The 14,503-nt window shown below is 39.7% G+C and overlaps 1 protein-coding gene and 1 non-coding gene across 8 annotated transcripts in view; both read right to left on the bottom strand.

Annotated features, from left to right (window-relative positions):
* The window catches only part of JADE3 (jade family PHD finger 3), a 137,549-nt gene that overhangs the window by 9,746 nt on the left and 113,300 nt on the right, over window positions 1-14,503 (bottom strand). For all 7 annotated transcript variants that reach the window (XM_055565577.1, XM_055565578.1, XM_055565582.1 and 4 more), the window contains 2 exons: window positions 13,575-13,742; window positions 10,986-11,102 (listed from right to left, as the gene is read on the bottom strand). In XM_055565577.1, the coding sequence (XP_055421552.1) occupies window positions 10,986-11,102; window positions 13,575-13,742 (285 nt within the window). The remainder of the gene's footprint in view (window positions 1-10,985; window positions 11,103-13,574; window positions 13,743-14,503) is intronic.
* On the bottom strand, window positions 12,927-12,998 carry TRNAY-AUA (transfer RNA tyrosine (anticodon AUA)). The gene has a single exon. It is a non-coding gene; the product is annotated as a tRNA-Tyr (tRNA).

Genomic DNA, 14,503 nt, shown 5'->3' with positions numbered 1-14,503 from the left:
TTATCCTCCAATTAAAAAAAAGAATACTGGCAACCACCAAAGCTTTAATGGGAGCAGATTCCACTTAATCTAATTTCACAGGATAAAGAATTCCAAGGATGAACAACAATTCAAAGATCATCTTATCCAACCTCACACGTGTTATTACTTGTGAAAGTAGTTAAAGTGTTAGTTGCTTAGTTGTGTCTGAATCTTTGCGACCCCATGGACTGTAGCCCACCAGGGTCCTCTGTCCATGGAATTCTCCAGGCAAGAATATTGGAGTGTGTTGCCATTTCCTTCTCCAGGGGATCTTCCCGACTCAGGGATTGAACCCGTGTCTCCTGAATTGCAGGTGGATTCTTTATTGTCTGAGCAACCAGGGAAGCCCATTATTACTTGTACTTCCTGTAAAGTACCTGATTTTATACCTAAACTGGCCCCTACCCTCAACTCCTACTTTTCAGTTAAGTGGTACTCTAGCCACCTACTGCATTCCTAAAACAGCCCACCCCAACTTAGCTTAACTGGAAGAGTTTGTTCCATTACATTGAAATTTGTATCCTTAAAAATTCTATGATTTGAAAAGCCTCATGAAAACAAGGATGATAAAAAGCCCAAACTATACTTTTATCTGGATACCTTCTGTTATCCCTTGACTAAGAAACTAACTGGTCGTTTAAAAAACAAGTAGCAAAAGGCATTCCATAGGAAAAGGTTAAAAATGTTGGGCATAGTGCTCTTCTGCTGTTTAATAGACAAAAATATGGGAAGAGAAAGCAAAAGGACTGTTTTCTTTTCATGGAGATGAGTGTGTGACATAAAACTGATGGGAAGCTAAAAACTGATCATCTCTCTTAGATCAAATTTATAAAATGTAGAGACATAAATATAAATTACTCAAAATAAAAGACAATAATATGAACAAGAATTAGGTACTTAGATGAAAAATGAAATGTCCCTAGGAAACTGCCATAAAATCCATCTAGTTTCAAAAAAGGTCATTCTAAGGTCATACTCAAAGCTGGAAGTCCACATACATATCTTGGTGATAAAGGAGAAATGCTAACCAATCAAATAACTTTTTACTTTTTTCCAAAAATATATATTTGGCACATTCTATTAAACAAAATGCTTTTGTAAATATCTCATTTCTACTGTAATCACTTAAGGTGACAGGAGTGGTGGTGTTTTAATGCCCATTTAAAAAGAACAGCTTTACTGAGATAATTTACACACCACAAAACTCATCAATTTTAAGTATACATTTCAATGTTTTTAGTGTATTTACAGAGTTGTACAACCATCACCACTATGTAATTCCAGTACATTTTCATGACCCCCAAAAGAAATCTCATTTCTATTTGCCACTCCCTGTTCCCAATCCCAGCCCTGAGCAACCACTAATCTACTTTGTGTCTCTATAGAAATGCCTAGTCTGGGCATTTCATGTAAGTGGAATCATAGGTGGCAGTTTATATCTGGTTTCTTTCTTAGCATGTTTTCAAGGTTCATCCATGTTGCAGCATGTATTAGAATTTCATCCTTTTAAAAATATGGCCAAATAATATTCCATTATATTGGATATACCACATTTGTTTATCCATTCTTCAGTTGATGGACATTTAGACTATTTTTACTTTTTAGCTATTATGAAATAATGCTGCTATGAAGATTTGTGTACCAGTTTTTGTGTGGACAAATGTTTTCATTTCTCTTTGGTAACGTGCAATAAAGGATTAACTTTGCCAAAGAAAACTTTGGCCCTTTGCCTCTAGCTCCTGAGAGGTAACCGCTTAACCTTCAGAATGTCCTGTCTGATAAGAGTGTCTTTATTTACCTGAAGGCCTTGGGCCATGTCAGCTAGTCTCTGCTAACAATGTGATTTATGGTGGAAGCTCTGAGTCATGTGGTATCAGCCTGACCTTTGGAGGGACTGGAGAGCCTAGAGACTAAGTCCAGCTATGCAGGTGGTCAGTCATGTCTACGTGACCAACTCCTAATAAAATCTCTAAACCCCAAGGTTTGGGTGGTTTTGCTGGTTGGCAATACTCTGTGTGTATTATCATACATCAATGCTGAGAAAAATAAGCACTATCCACAAGATTCCACTTAGGAAACTGGAAGCTCTGTGCCTGGTCTCTTCTGGACCCTGCCCTACGTACCTCTTCCTTTTGCTGATTTTAATCTGTATTCTTTCACTGTAATAAACTATGACCGTGAGTGTAATTGTTTTTTGAGTTCTGTGAGTCCTTCTAATGAATTATTGAATTTGAGGGTGGTCTTGGGGACCTCTAACTTGTAGATATATATTTAGAAGTGGAATTACCAAGACATATAGTAACTCTAGCTTCCCTGGTGCCTCAGACGGTAAAGCGTCTGCCTGCAACGTGGGAGACCCGGGTTTGATTCCTGGGTTGGGAAGATCCCCTGGAGAAAGAAATGGCAATCCACTCCAGCACTCTTGCCTGGAAAATCCCATGGATGGAGGAGCCTGATTGGCTACAGTCCATGGGGTCGCAAAGAGTCGGACAAGACTGAGCGATTTCACTTTCACAGTAACTCTATGTCTAACTTTTTGAAGAATTGCCAAACTGTTTTCCACAGTAGTTATGCATTTTACATTCCCACCAGCAACACATAAGTGTTCTAATTTCTCCACCTTCTTGCCAATAATTGTTATTGTCTGCTTTTTTGATTATTACCACCCTAATGAGTATGAAGTAATATCTCACTGTGGTTTACTTTTAAAGGGGTTAAGAAGAAATAATTTTCTACTTATTTTTCAGAAATTATAGAAGAGAAATGAGTTTTTGAAATACTTCCATTAGAGGGAAAATGCTATCCTTACATGTTCACATTTGTAAGGGGAGTTGGAGTTTCTTGTGGGATGAGAATTGAATCAGGGCGGTTAGAATAAAAATCTTTGAAAAAACACCAGAGACTGATTTAGGAATTAAATTATTTCTTGCCTCTTTAAAGAAATATTTTATTACCCGCCCTAAAAGAAAACAGTGTGTACTCCTCAAAAGCAGATAACATCTGTGCTGAACACCATGGGCCTGGTGCATTTGTCCTCAGCAGTTTTTATCCTGCTGCAGGGCAGTGTCCATTTGGTTGCCCTTAATACCCAGTAATCTGTGAACAGACAAATGGGTGATATCAGAGCAATTTTCTCAAAGTCTGGTCACTGACACCATGTCATAAATGGTTCAAAGTCAGCCTACAAAACTTATTTAGCTGTTATGTACTTAAACTCTAGCACCAACAGTGGCCACCAGTCTTTCTGATCTCTCATCCCTAAGGGTCTGCAAGGTCTGATGGGTGATGTCACTTGAGTGTTATTTAACTTTTCTTATGTTTGTATCTGGTCTCCCTTAATACACTATACATGCCTGAAGGCAAGAACCAGAAATATCTTAGAACAGGAACAATCTGTATTCACAAATAAAATTTGGAATATATGAAAAAAATATTAAGGTGCTTTCCCTCTTATTTTTTTTGGTGCCCTTTAATCTTAGTATTTAATTTCCTTTTCTACTAGTACTATCTTTAACAGTCACTGAGTAGACATACTTGCATTTCCCCACTTGTCAAAGATTTTCACTTGTTTTAAAAAAGTTCACTTCTCTTATAGTCAAAAGCTATTTACTGTTAGCCTAACAGTAAACTCCTGGTTGCCCACCAATTTATTCTGACTTCAATATACATGTATGTAACTCCAGACATGCCCACATTCCTCTACTGTAAAAAGGGGCACCTACACCAGAACCAAGTGTCTAATGATTCTAGACACTTGGTGCTGGTGGATGAATGCCAGGACTTTACATCAACAAAGTCAGACTGATGCCAGGAAATAATATTAATATGAACAGTAACAACAAGTACAACTACTAGTACCACAAATATTTACTGAGTATTCAGTATCTGTTAGGCACTGTGTTAAGTTCTTCACCACCTCCTTAAGTAGGTACTATTTTATCATCTCCATTTATAGATGTGGAAACTGAGGAACAGATCTGGTAGGTAACTTCCTCAAGACTACATAACAAACAAGAGATGGAACCAGGATTTGGACCCCAGGAATCTGGCTTCAAATGTCATATTTTTAACAACTGTTCTTTTTTTTTTTTCCTCAAGGAAGGCCTAAAACATCTAGATTTAGGCTTAATGGGGCTTGAAGATAAGATACATAAGGACCCTAAAGGAATTCTGGAAAGGTGGCAGATGGACTGTATGTCCATGGTCTAGGCAAAATTCGGAGCTGTCTGGGGCATCTGTTTCGAACCCAGTCTTTAGAATCTGTTCCAGGATTACCAGAAACTTTCATCCTTAGAAGAAAGGTTCTAGCTCCCAGATATGGAGGCTGTAGATAGTGGCTAGTCTAGACCCCAAAACCACCAGTGTAAGAGTCTATCCTTGCCAAATGAATGTTTCCAAATCCAAAGAAGGGGAGAGATGTGGGTATTCCCCACTGCTGGAAGGTAGGAAGAATTAAGAAATCTCCATGAAGATTTTATAAAGCAAAGTACTTGAAATGTGTGACTAATCACAAATACCCTTAAATAAACCTCTGAAAAACAATGATGTTAATAAAACTTGACCCCCACCCATATTCGGCTTATACTAGTAGAGTGTGCTTTGTTTTCCTAGCTGACATCTAGTTTTACTGTGGCAAAAGAGACCAAAACCCCTTTTCCCTTTTAATCCACCATTAAGTTAATTCCAAACTGGTAAGTAATTTAGAATCTTGTTTCCTGTATGGGAATCAAAAGTAGTAAACAAATACAGTATATTGGTATAAGCAGAACATAGGTGGAGAAAAACACAACCACACTTTACAAGGTCACCTGCAGTTCACTCTCCCTCACCTGGGGGGAAGATCTTTAATGCAGCCTGGCACTTAAACTGCACTTTCCCAAACCAAAACACTATTTCACACCTCTTCTCTCTCTAGACTGGAGACTTCACCCACATTCTAACTCTCAGCTGATGATTCTGTTTCCTGCCTCACTGAGGAAATTACAACAATCAAAAGAGCACTATGCAGATTCCCAGCAGCACACCTACTTAATACTGCGCCTACATACTCTGCCTTTGAGTCTGTTACCCAGGAAGAACAATCTGTGCTCTTACCTGAAGCCGCCCCTCTCTCACCTACTGAAAAACCTCTATCCAACAGTTTTTCCTCTCCACTGGGTCACTCTCTTTGCATGCACACTGTTATGTTCTATATGTTAACAAGCAAACATACAGTGTTAAGTGTTAGTCGCTCAGTCGTGTCCGACTCTTTGTGACCCCATGGACTGCAGCCCACCAGGCTCCTCTGTCCATGAGATTTTCCAGGTAAGGATACTGGAGTGGGTTGCCATTTCCTTCTCCAGGGGATCTTCCCGACCCAGGGATCGAACCTGGGTCTCCTGCACTGCAGGCAGATTCTTTATGGACTGAGCTACAGTAATACACAGGGAACTGGTTCTAGACTTCCTGTGGGTACCAAAATCCATGGATGCTTAATCCCTTATATATTGATAAAATGGCAAAGTATTTACATGTAACCTATTTATATCCTCCCATACTTTAAATCATTATAAAAGCTAATACAATGCAAATGCTATGTAATAGTTGTCTGTGCAAGGCAAATTCAAATTTCCTTTTTGGAACTCCCTGGAATTTTTTCTGAATATTTTCAATTTGCCATTGGTTGAACCTGTGGATATGGAACCTGTGGAAACAGAGGGCTGACTGTACATACTTGTTATTTCTTCCATCTTAAAGAGTGAACTTCTTTTCCCCACTTTTCCAAACTTCCTACTCTATTTCTTTGCCCTGACCTTTGGCAATGTAGCTTTTGCCATCACCACTCCACCTAAATTGCTCATCCAGATTACTAATAATCACATTGCTAAATTCAGGGATCAATTTGTAGTCCTCATCCTAGTTCAGCAGTATTTTTACGTCACTGATCATTTCCTTCTCCTTGAAATGCTTTCTTTCCTTGGTTTCTAGGCTACTACACTCTCTTGGTTTCCTCCTGTCTCCCTGATGACTTCTCAGTCTTCTCTGCTCTCTCTCCCTATTCCCCCAACTAATTAACACTGGAATGCTTCAAGATCTAGTGCTTGGTACTATTCTCCTCTCTGTCTACACACACTCACTCAGTGATCTCACCCAGTTCAGGGTAAAGATATCTACATGACAATGACTCCCATATTTATGTCTTCAGAGTAAAATTTCCTTACAAACTCCCACAGACAACCGTCAGTTTATTTCCACTATGATAACTGATAGACATCTCAAACTTAAATATCTAAAACTGAACTCATGTTGATCTTTCCCTCCACATCTCTTCTAACTGGCGATTATTCCATTCAGTTTATGGAAACTTTACCCTTCTCCCTGTTTGGGCCAAAATCTGGAAACATCCCCAACTCCTATCTTTCTCTCTCACCTTGCATCCTATTCGTAGCTAATCCTGTTGGCTCTATTTTCAACATTCATCCAGAACCCAATCACTTTTCACCACCTCCACAGGGCTATCACTCCAGACAAAGCCACCCCAGCCATCTCTCAAGGATTACTGTAAAAGCTTCCCAATTGCTTTTCTTGTTCCTAACCTTCCCTCCTCACAGTCTACTCCAAATAAGCAGCAAAAGTGCCTATTTTTGTTTGTAACATTTTACTATGGAAAAATCTACATAACAGCATAGAGAACACTCATTATATACTCTTTATCCAGCTTTGATAATTAATGTATGACCTATCTTGTTTCATTTTTAACCTCTGTAGTACCCTGCTCTCCAGAATGTTTTGAAGCAAATCTTAGACATCATTCCATAGTGATCTGTTAAAAATATAAATCAAATTATGTCTCTCATCTGCTCAAAACCTGCCAAGGCTCCCCCTTTAAATGCTGAGCAAAAACAAAAGATTTTTTTTTTTTTTTAATCTCTTGGCAGGACTGTGTGGCATGTGGCATCTTAGTTCCCCCGAAAAGGGACCAAACCCATGCCTTTTGCCTTGGAAACTTGGAGTCTTAACCACTGGACAGCCAGGAAAGTCCTCAAATAAAAGACCTTATAAGGGCCCTCGGATAAGGCGATGGCACCCCACTCCAGTACTCTTGCCTGGAAAATCCCATGGACGGAGGAGCCTGGTGGGCTGCAGTCCATGGGGTCGCTAAGAGTCGGACATGACTGAGCAACTTCACTTTCACTTTTCATTTTCATGCAGTGGAGAAGGAAATGGCAACCCACTCCAGTGTTCCAGCCTGGAGAATCCCAGGGACGGGGGAGCCTGGTGGGCTGCTGTCTGTCGGGTTGCACAGAGTCGGACACGACTGAAGCAACTTAACAGCAGCATAAGGGCCCTGGGAACCCTTCACCATGGGCTTGCACACCATGGCCCACAGACCAAATGCAGCCAGCTGCCTGTTGTTATGTGGCCCAAGAAATAAGAATAGGAGCTAAAGATGGTTTTTATGTTTTTAAAAAGTGGAAAATAATCAAAAGAAAAAGACTATTTTATGACATAAAGTGACTTTCAAATTTTAGAGTCCATAAATAAAGTTTTATTGGTGTATAGCCATGCTCATTTGCTTAAGTACTGTCTTTGGCTGCCTTTGTGCTATAAAAACAGAGATGACTAATTGTGACACAGAGTATATGGCCTGAAAAGCTTAAATATTTACTATCTGGCCCTATACAGAAAAAAGTTGCCAACCCTTGCCTTAACCAGTCAGGTCCCTGTGTAATCTCTCTGATCTTCTCTTCCCACACACTCCATTACAGTCTCACTGGCCTCTTTCCTATCACTCAGACAGGCCAAACACACTCTTGTCTCGGGGCCTTTGCACTGGCTGATCTCTCTGCTGGGAACATTTTTACCCCAAATATATGCAGTGTCTTCTCTCACCTTTGAGTCTTTGCTCAAATGTCACAACTGTAGTGAGTCTTACTCTGACCACTTTATTTAAACTTGCAGTGTATGCCCCCTGCCCGACAATCTCCATCTTCTTTCTATACTTCGTATTTTGGCACATCTTCCCTTTCCATAGCACATACTGTCTTATAATGTGCTATTTAGTATCTATTGCTTATCACTGATTTCTCTCAAATCAAAATGTAAGTTCCCTGGTGCAAAGTTCTTTTTTGGTCCACTGATAAATCCAAAGTGTCTAGAACAATGCCTGGCACACAATTAGGCACTCAAATATTTGTTGAATAAGTGAAATTCCTAATAATCAAAATTTTAAGAGACTTTTATGATCACCACAGCAGCATACATCTCTACTTCACTGATCCATGTATCAACACAATGATAATTGAAGCATGGCAGGTACCTCACAGAAGAAATTCTCCACCTGATACTGACCACAGCGAGGCAACAAGAAAGTCAACATTTTTTACACCAAAGAGTTGCTGAAATCTCTTATCCAAGCCACTGCTGCCAGTTGTTGGCATAGCTAAGAATGCATGGTAACTGTAATGGAGAGGCTGGCAGATAGTTACCTAAAAATCAAAGGATATTACTGAAAGTATACATTCAGTGGCTCCTAAACCAAGGAAGAAGAAAAGTTGAGCTATGCATCCTACATAGCTGGTATTTCTCCAGTGGCTTTGGATGCTGATCAGCATTTGGGCGACAGCTGAGGTGGTATAGCAAAGGTCCAAATAAGAGAGATTAGCCAGAAAGAAATACATGGGGTGTGGAGTCTGGGATCAAGGCATGACAAAATGATGATGGCTGAATTCCCAAGGAGGGTCATTATGTAGAAAATGGAGACAGTCCCCCCAAAAAACCCCAAAACATTTCTAGTTTGGGCCATTCAGAGAAGTCCACCAGAACAAAGCAACTGGAGTGATGACAAGTGTTATCGAGTCTTCTCATTGCTTAACACTACTTGCTGGGAACACCAGAGTCAGAATTTTGAAGCCCGATTATCCTTTGCTTAGAACTTAATGCTGGTTCATGAAACTACATGCAACAGAGGAACTGGATGGGGAATGTTGAAACAAGTAAAATGATGAATGTATTTTCTTTTATTACCTCAACAAGAAAGCTGAGAATTAGCTATTATATATCTGTATTTTAACAACCATATTTTAAGCCACTACTTTCATTTAGTAAACTCATAGTATACTAAGCAGAGATATTACAAAAGTAAAGGTAGTATAGATGCATTACAAATTATCTGTTATAAAAAGGTGTTGGATCTGTTAAGATTGAGAAAAACTAAGACTTCATTGGAACTTCATTAAATCTCTAATTTACTCAGTAAAAAAAAATTAAGTCTTAATTTGGAAAGACCTTTACAAAACGCAGAATCTAAACTCTAAGTAATAAAAACAAAATCCACTTCAGTGCAAATGAAAAACCCACTCCAGAATGTTTTTTCCATCCATCTATTCATCTATCTTCTACCTATTGATCTCATATTTATTGTCAATCTGCCATGTCAGGGGTTTAGAGGATCTAAGGATGAAACAGTCCAAGCTTGTAGCCTCCTAGGGAAGTTAAGACTTGTAGGTAAGTAACTACAATAGAGGGAAGAATGTGATAATATGGTGTGTTTTTTTCTCTCATCACAGTCATGCTGCCAATTTACTAACTGCTGTAAAAAAATCATCCTTTAAAGCAGCAAATATGGGGGGAAATGCAGGGAGAACAGTAAGGACAGTAAGTAAATTAATGGATATAAATTCAATGTGCTATTATAAAATGACTATATGGTAATTATGAAAACATGGAAAATATTTTTTTTTTACTGGGAAGAATGCATATTACATTTAATCTATGATACAATTAAATAGTTATAGTTATTCAATGGGCTGACACTGGGCAGGCATTCTCCTTTGTGCTAGGGAAACAATGATGCATAACCTTGGCCCTCAAGAAGCTCATATCTGGGGAGCAATCAGGAGGGAACTTAGAAAAGCATAAAAAGGCAATGTGTTAATGCAGTAGACCCCATGGGAATAGTTTTCCTTAAACAATTTCCTCCTTATATTTGCTAAAGTGCTATAGTTAAATAAAATCAGCTGGAAAAAAATTTTTTTAAAAAAAGCAAGACAAAGTATGCAGTCCTGTCAAATGTAAAAATGAGTTTAAAAATCTACAAGATGAATCAGATAGCAAGAAACCTCATGAAACACCTAGAGACACTGTCCCCAACCTATGACATCATATGGCCCCCTTTCTGTGAAGAAAGTGAACATGCAAACCTAACTGCAACCAGCCTGTAGCTCCTATGCAAGAGGTCTGGGGAGTGGAAGGTCAGCCCTTCCTCTCTTCTTGCCAGGAAAGCCACCTTATTACATTTGGAATAAAAGGTGAGATGACATTCTGGAAAACTAGATTATGAAGGATCAATATTTCTGCCTTTTCTGGGTGTGACTGGCCATTCTCCACCCCACCCCCCCAAAATGATGCTTTTGGGTGCGCCAGCTACACTTCTACTTCAAGTAGCTAAATTTCTATGCCTCAAATGTCTCAGAAAACTCTTATTTGCACTACCATATGCAACAACTGTGCCTTTGAGAATGACTTTCAAGTCTATCAAACCAGAATTTATCCATTTAGATGCATCTTTCCTATCAAGTGAGTTGCACTTCGTCCAACAAAAGAATCATCTGTCAAACTGCCCTGGAACCCAAGTCGTCCATCCTCCATGGGTGAGCCACACAAGAACACGGGCCTGGTTGTTTAGAAGTTATAGCTTGTTTCCACCCAGGATTATCTAGCTTCAGAACTCACCTAATTCATCAGATCTGACAGCAAAGGATGGAAATTAACCACCACTATGGCTACCAAGAAGAATAAGCTGAAGGGTCCAGAGGCAACATCCAAAAAACGGTTCCAGAAATGGTCTGCACAGTAGCAGAGCTCCAGAAGTGAGTGGGAGGTGGCTTCCTGAGTAACCTTTCAGTTAGCAGGATGCTCTAACTGGGAGGGTGAGTTTGGCTAATTTGGTGTTAACCCACTCAACCACTTCTCATTGGACTTACCTGTATACAAGCACCTGTCTTCAACTTGCATAGACTGCAGACTAAGGCCCACCGACTGGGTGGAATATGGGAGATCTTTGTGATTGGTTCCATTCTCTCAGGACAAGCAATGCTGACCTACAAATAAAACAACACCATAAGGCAGAAGGCACCAAGGCATTGCAGAAGTACCTTTCACAAACCATGAGTGGTATTATTTGCAGCTCAGAACATCAAAACAATGAGGTGAGCCATATCTCTTAAGGTTATTATGGAACTAAGAATAAATGAAACCTGTCTCTAGCCACTGCTCAGGCCTTCAATCATTTCCAGTAATATAAACAATTCATATATAGGTGGAGAGGGCAGAAGTAGAGACTAAGCATGGTTACCTTAATGAATCAAAGATATCTACACTTTACTTAGGAACCAAAGAAAGCTACTGAGGAAAGGAATTAAGATTCACAAAATCTAGCACCTCTTACATGTTTGAGATGGTGCCACATGCCTTGTTTTTTTTCATTTAACTAATGAACGATGAAAAACAGAGGCAGTGACATAATATTATTGGAAAGTAGTAGCAATCTGCAGCACATAAGTAGAAAAGATGAGGATGCTAACATTTTAAAACCAGTTTTTAAAATCATGTAACTATTACCAGCTTAGTCTATTCTCCCAGCCAAAGTAGCTTGCTTGCTTTATTTATTTTTCATTTTTTTTTTGGCCATGCCATGTGTACAGGATCTTAGTTTCCTGATCAGGGATTGAACCGTGCGTGCCTCCTGCAGTAGAAGCAGAGTCCTAACGACGTACTCAAAGTAGCTTTAAAGTGAAACAAGTCTTTGAGAGAGTGCTGAAAGAAATGCTTTTTTAAAAAAGATGGAAATTTGTGTGTGTGTGTGTGTGTGTGTGTGTGTGTGAAAATAAGGGGTCAAGCAACTTCTGGTAAGAAGTGTTTTCTTTTCCTTCTCTTTAAAAATATATAATGTGTTTTTAAGAAACAACTTTAAAAAAGTGAAGGACCATTGAATAAGGACAGTCAAATGAGTACAAGTTCCACCCACATCAAGAAAGCAACAGTACAAAGATCAGGGACATCTTGAACAGGCCCAAAGGTACTAGAAATCAGGTACTAGAAACCATAAGAGAAGGTCAATGGTGAGAAAGCTTCTTTTGAAAAAAACTCTTTCTGAGTCATATTCCAGACTTTTAACAATTTTTTCAGACTTAATATTTTGAAAGAATCTGCTTTATTAGCTAGGGAATTTGCTACTGGAAATTAATGATTCTCTGGCCAGAAACCTCAGAGTTCATTTCACATGTCTATTAGCTGGATGTTCTTAGTAAGAAAAACAAAACCACTACTCAAATTAAAAAAAAATACTGACTTCTGTATCCATAAGAGGGCTTCCCAGGCAGTGCAGTGGTAAAGAATCCGCCTGCCAATGCAGGTTTGGTTTCTAGGTCAGGAAGATCCCCTGGAGTAGGAAATGGGGTATTCTCCAGTATTCTTGCCTGGGAAATCCCATGGACAGAGGAGCCTGGTGGGCTACAGTCCATGGGGTTGAAAAAAGTCAGACTCGGCACACATATCCATAAGAATACCATAGTATGTACCTAGGATTTTCAGTTCAGAAGTTGCAGCTTGTAGGCTCTAGAGGATGCAGGTTCAGTAGTTGTGGTGCACGGGCCTAGTTGCCCGTGCATGTGGATTCTTCCTGGACCAGGGATTGAACTCATGTCCTCTGATTGAACCCAAGGCAGGCAGACTCTTAATCACTGGATCACCAGGGAAATCCAAGATATGGTACTTTTAAGGTAAGTGAAAAGTGAAAGTGAAGTCACTTAGTTGTGTTTGACTCTTTGCAACCCCATGGACTATAGCCTACCAGGCTCCTCAGTCCATGGAATTTTCCAGACAAAAGTTTTGGAGTGGGTTGCCATTTCCTTCTCCAGGGGATCTTCCCAACCCAGGGATTGAACCTGGGTCTCCTGCACTATAGGCAGACACTTTACCATCTGAACCACCAGGGATTACTTTTAAGGTAGGTTTTACCTTAAAAATGTCTGCTGCTTATCCCCTTTTCTCTCATCCAAATTTATCCAATACCACTGGCAAAAGTGAAACATGAAAGTGTCAGTCGCTCAGTTGGGTCTGACTCTTGGTGACCCCATGGACTATAGCCTGCCAGGCTCCTATGTTAATGAAATTCTCCAAGCAAGAATACTGGAGTGGGTAGCCATTCTCTTTCTCCACTGGATCTTTCTGACCCAGGGAATCAAACCCTGGTCTTCTGCATTGCAGGCATATTCTTCAACATCTGAGCCACCAGGGAATAACCCTGGTGGTATTTAAGGTAGGTTTTACATTTTAAAAAATCTGCTGCTCATACCCTCTTCTCTCATCCAAATTTATCCAATACTGCTGGTAGTACCACCTATAAATTATTTAGCATGGGCTCACATGCATCCAAGAAGGATGTGATGGAGGTCAAGGCAAACCATTATCAACTCAGAATCATGGGCAGGCATGAAGCATCTCTACAAAGCCTGAGTCAGTTTGAATGCAGTGGGAGAACAAATGGCTCACAGACCTGGATGAATTCATACCTCTGGAATCCATAGGGCACAGCTGACATGAGCCCATTTAGTCCCTGTTTTGGTGCTCTTCATGGCTCCACCTTTCTTTGGACATAACAGACATTGTGGATAAATGCCCAGGACACAGGAGCGACACAGCCAGCTGCCTTCTGGGACCTTGAGGATGCCGTAGCAGGCCTGGAGGCACAGGAAGGAGAGCAGGGAATGGTTAGCATCTACTTACTGGGTCAATGTCTGCTCTGGTACACAGTCACAGAGTACCCTCCACTTTTAGGAGAAAAGGTCAAACAAGCTCATATCCAGGATTTAGTAATTTTAAAACACTCAAAATAAAAAGCAACTTCTAGCATCTAAGATCAGCATGTCTCTATATGAGAATTGATTTAAGGGCAACAGAATAAGACTAGAAGGATATACACACAAAGGTTAGCCCAACTGTTATGAGTTTTGTGATTACATATTTTTTTTCTTTTTTGCCTCCATTTTCTAAAGCTTTCTCAATGCTTATGTATTATAATTAGTCAGTCGTATACTTACTGAACAATGTCTGTATGTCATGCACTGTTGTGATCAAGGAAAAAGTGTTAGGAAATAAGCAGAATGACACTTCTGAAAAGCAAATGAGCTAATGTTAAAGAGCCTGATAGTGCCTGGTGCATAAAAAAGCACTCTGAACAAATTGGAGCAATTACTTGCTTCGGTTGAAGAAAAAGGGACTTAATGGATCCTAAACCGAACACAATATTAGACTAATCACAATACTCCATAATGATTTCTTGAAGCCACTTCAAATTCCTTACAGAATAAAGATGGATAAATAAATAAATAAACTACTATGGGGGGGGAGGGAGATTAGACTGGGTAATATTTTAGATTTCCTTTTCACTACCTCTAATCTCACCCATCCTTCCCCCTTACTGCTCAATCCTGACCATTAG

This window comes from Bubalus kerabau, chromosome X (assembly GCF_029407905.1).
Source record: "Bubalus kerabau isolate K-KA32 ecotype Philippines breed swamp buffalo chromosome X, PCC_UOA_SB_1v2, whole genome shotgun sequence".
Taxonomy (NCBI): Eukaryota; Metazoa; Chordata; class Mammalia; order Artiodactyla; family Bovidae; genus Bubalus; species Bubalus kerabau.
Note: the sequence above shows the minus strand (reverse complement) of the source record. Positions and strands in the feature narration are given on the sequence as shown.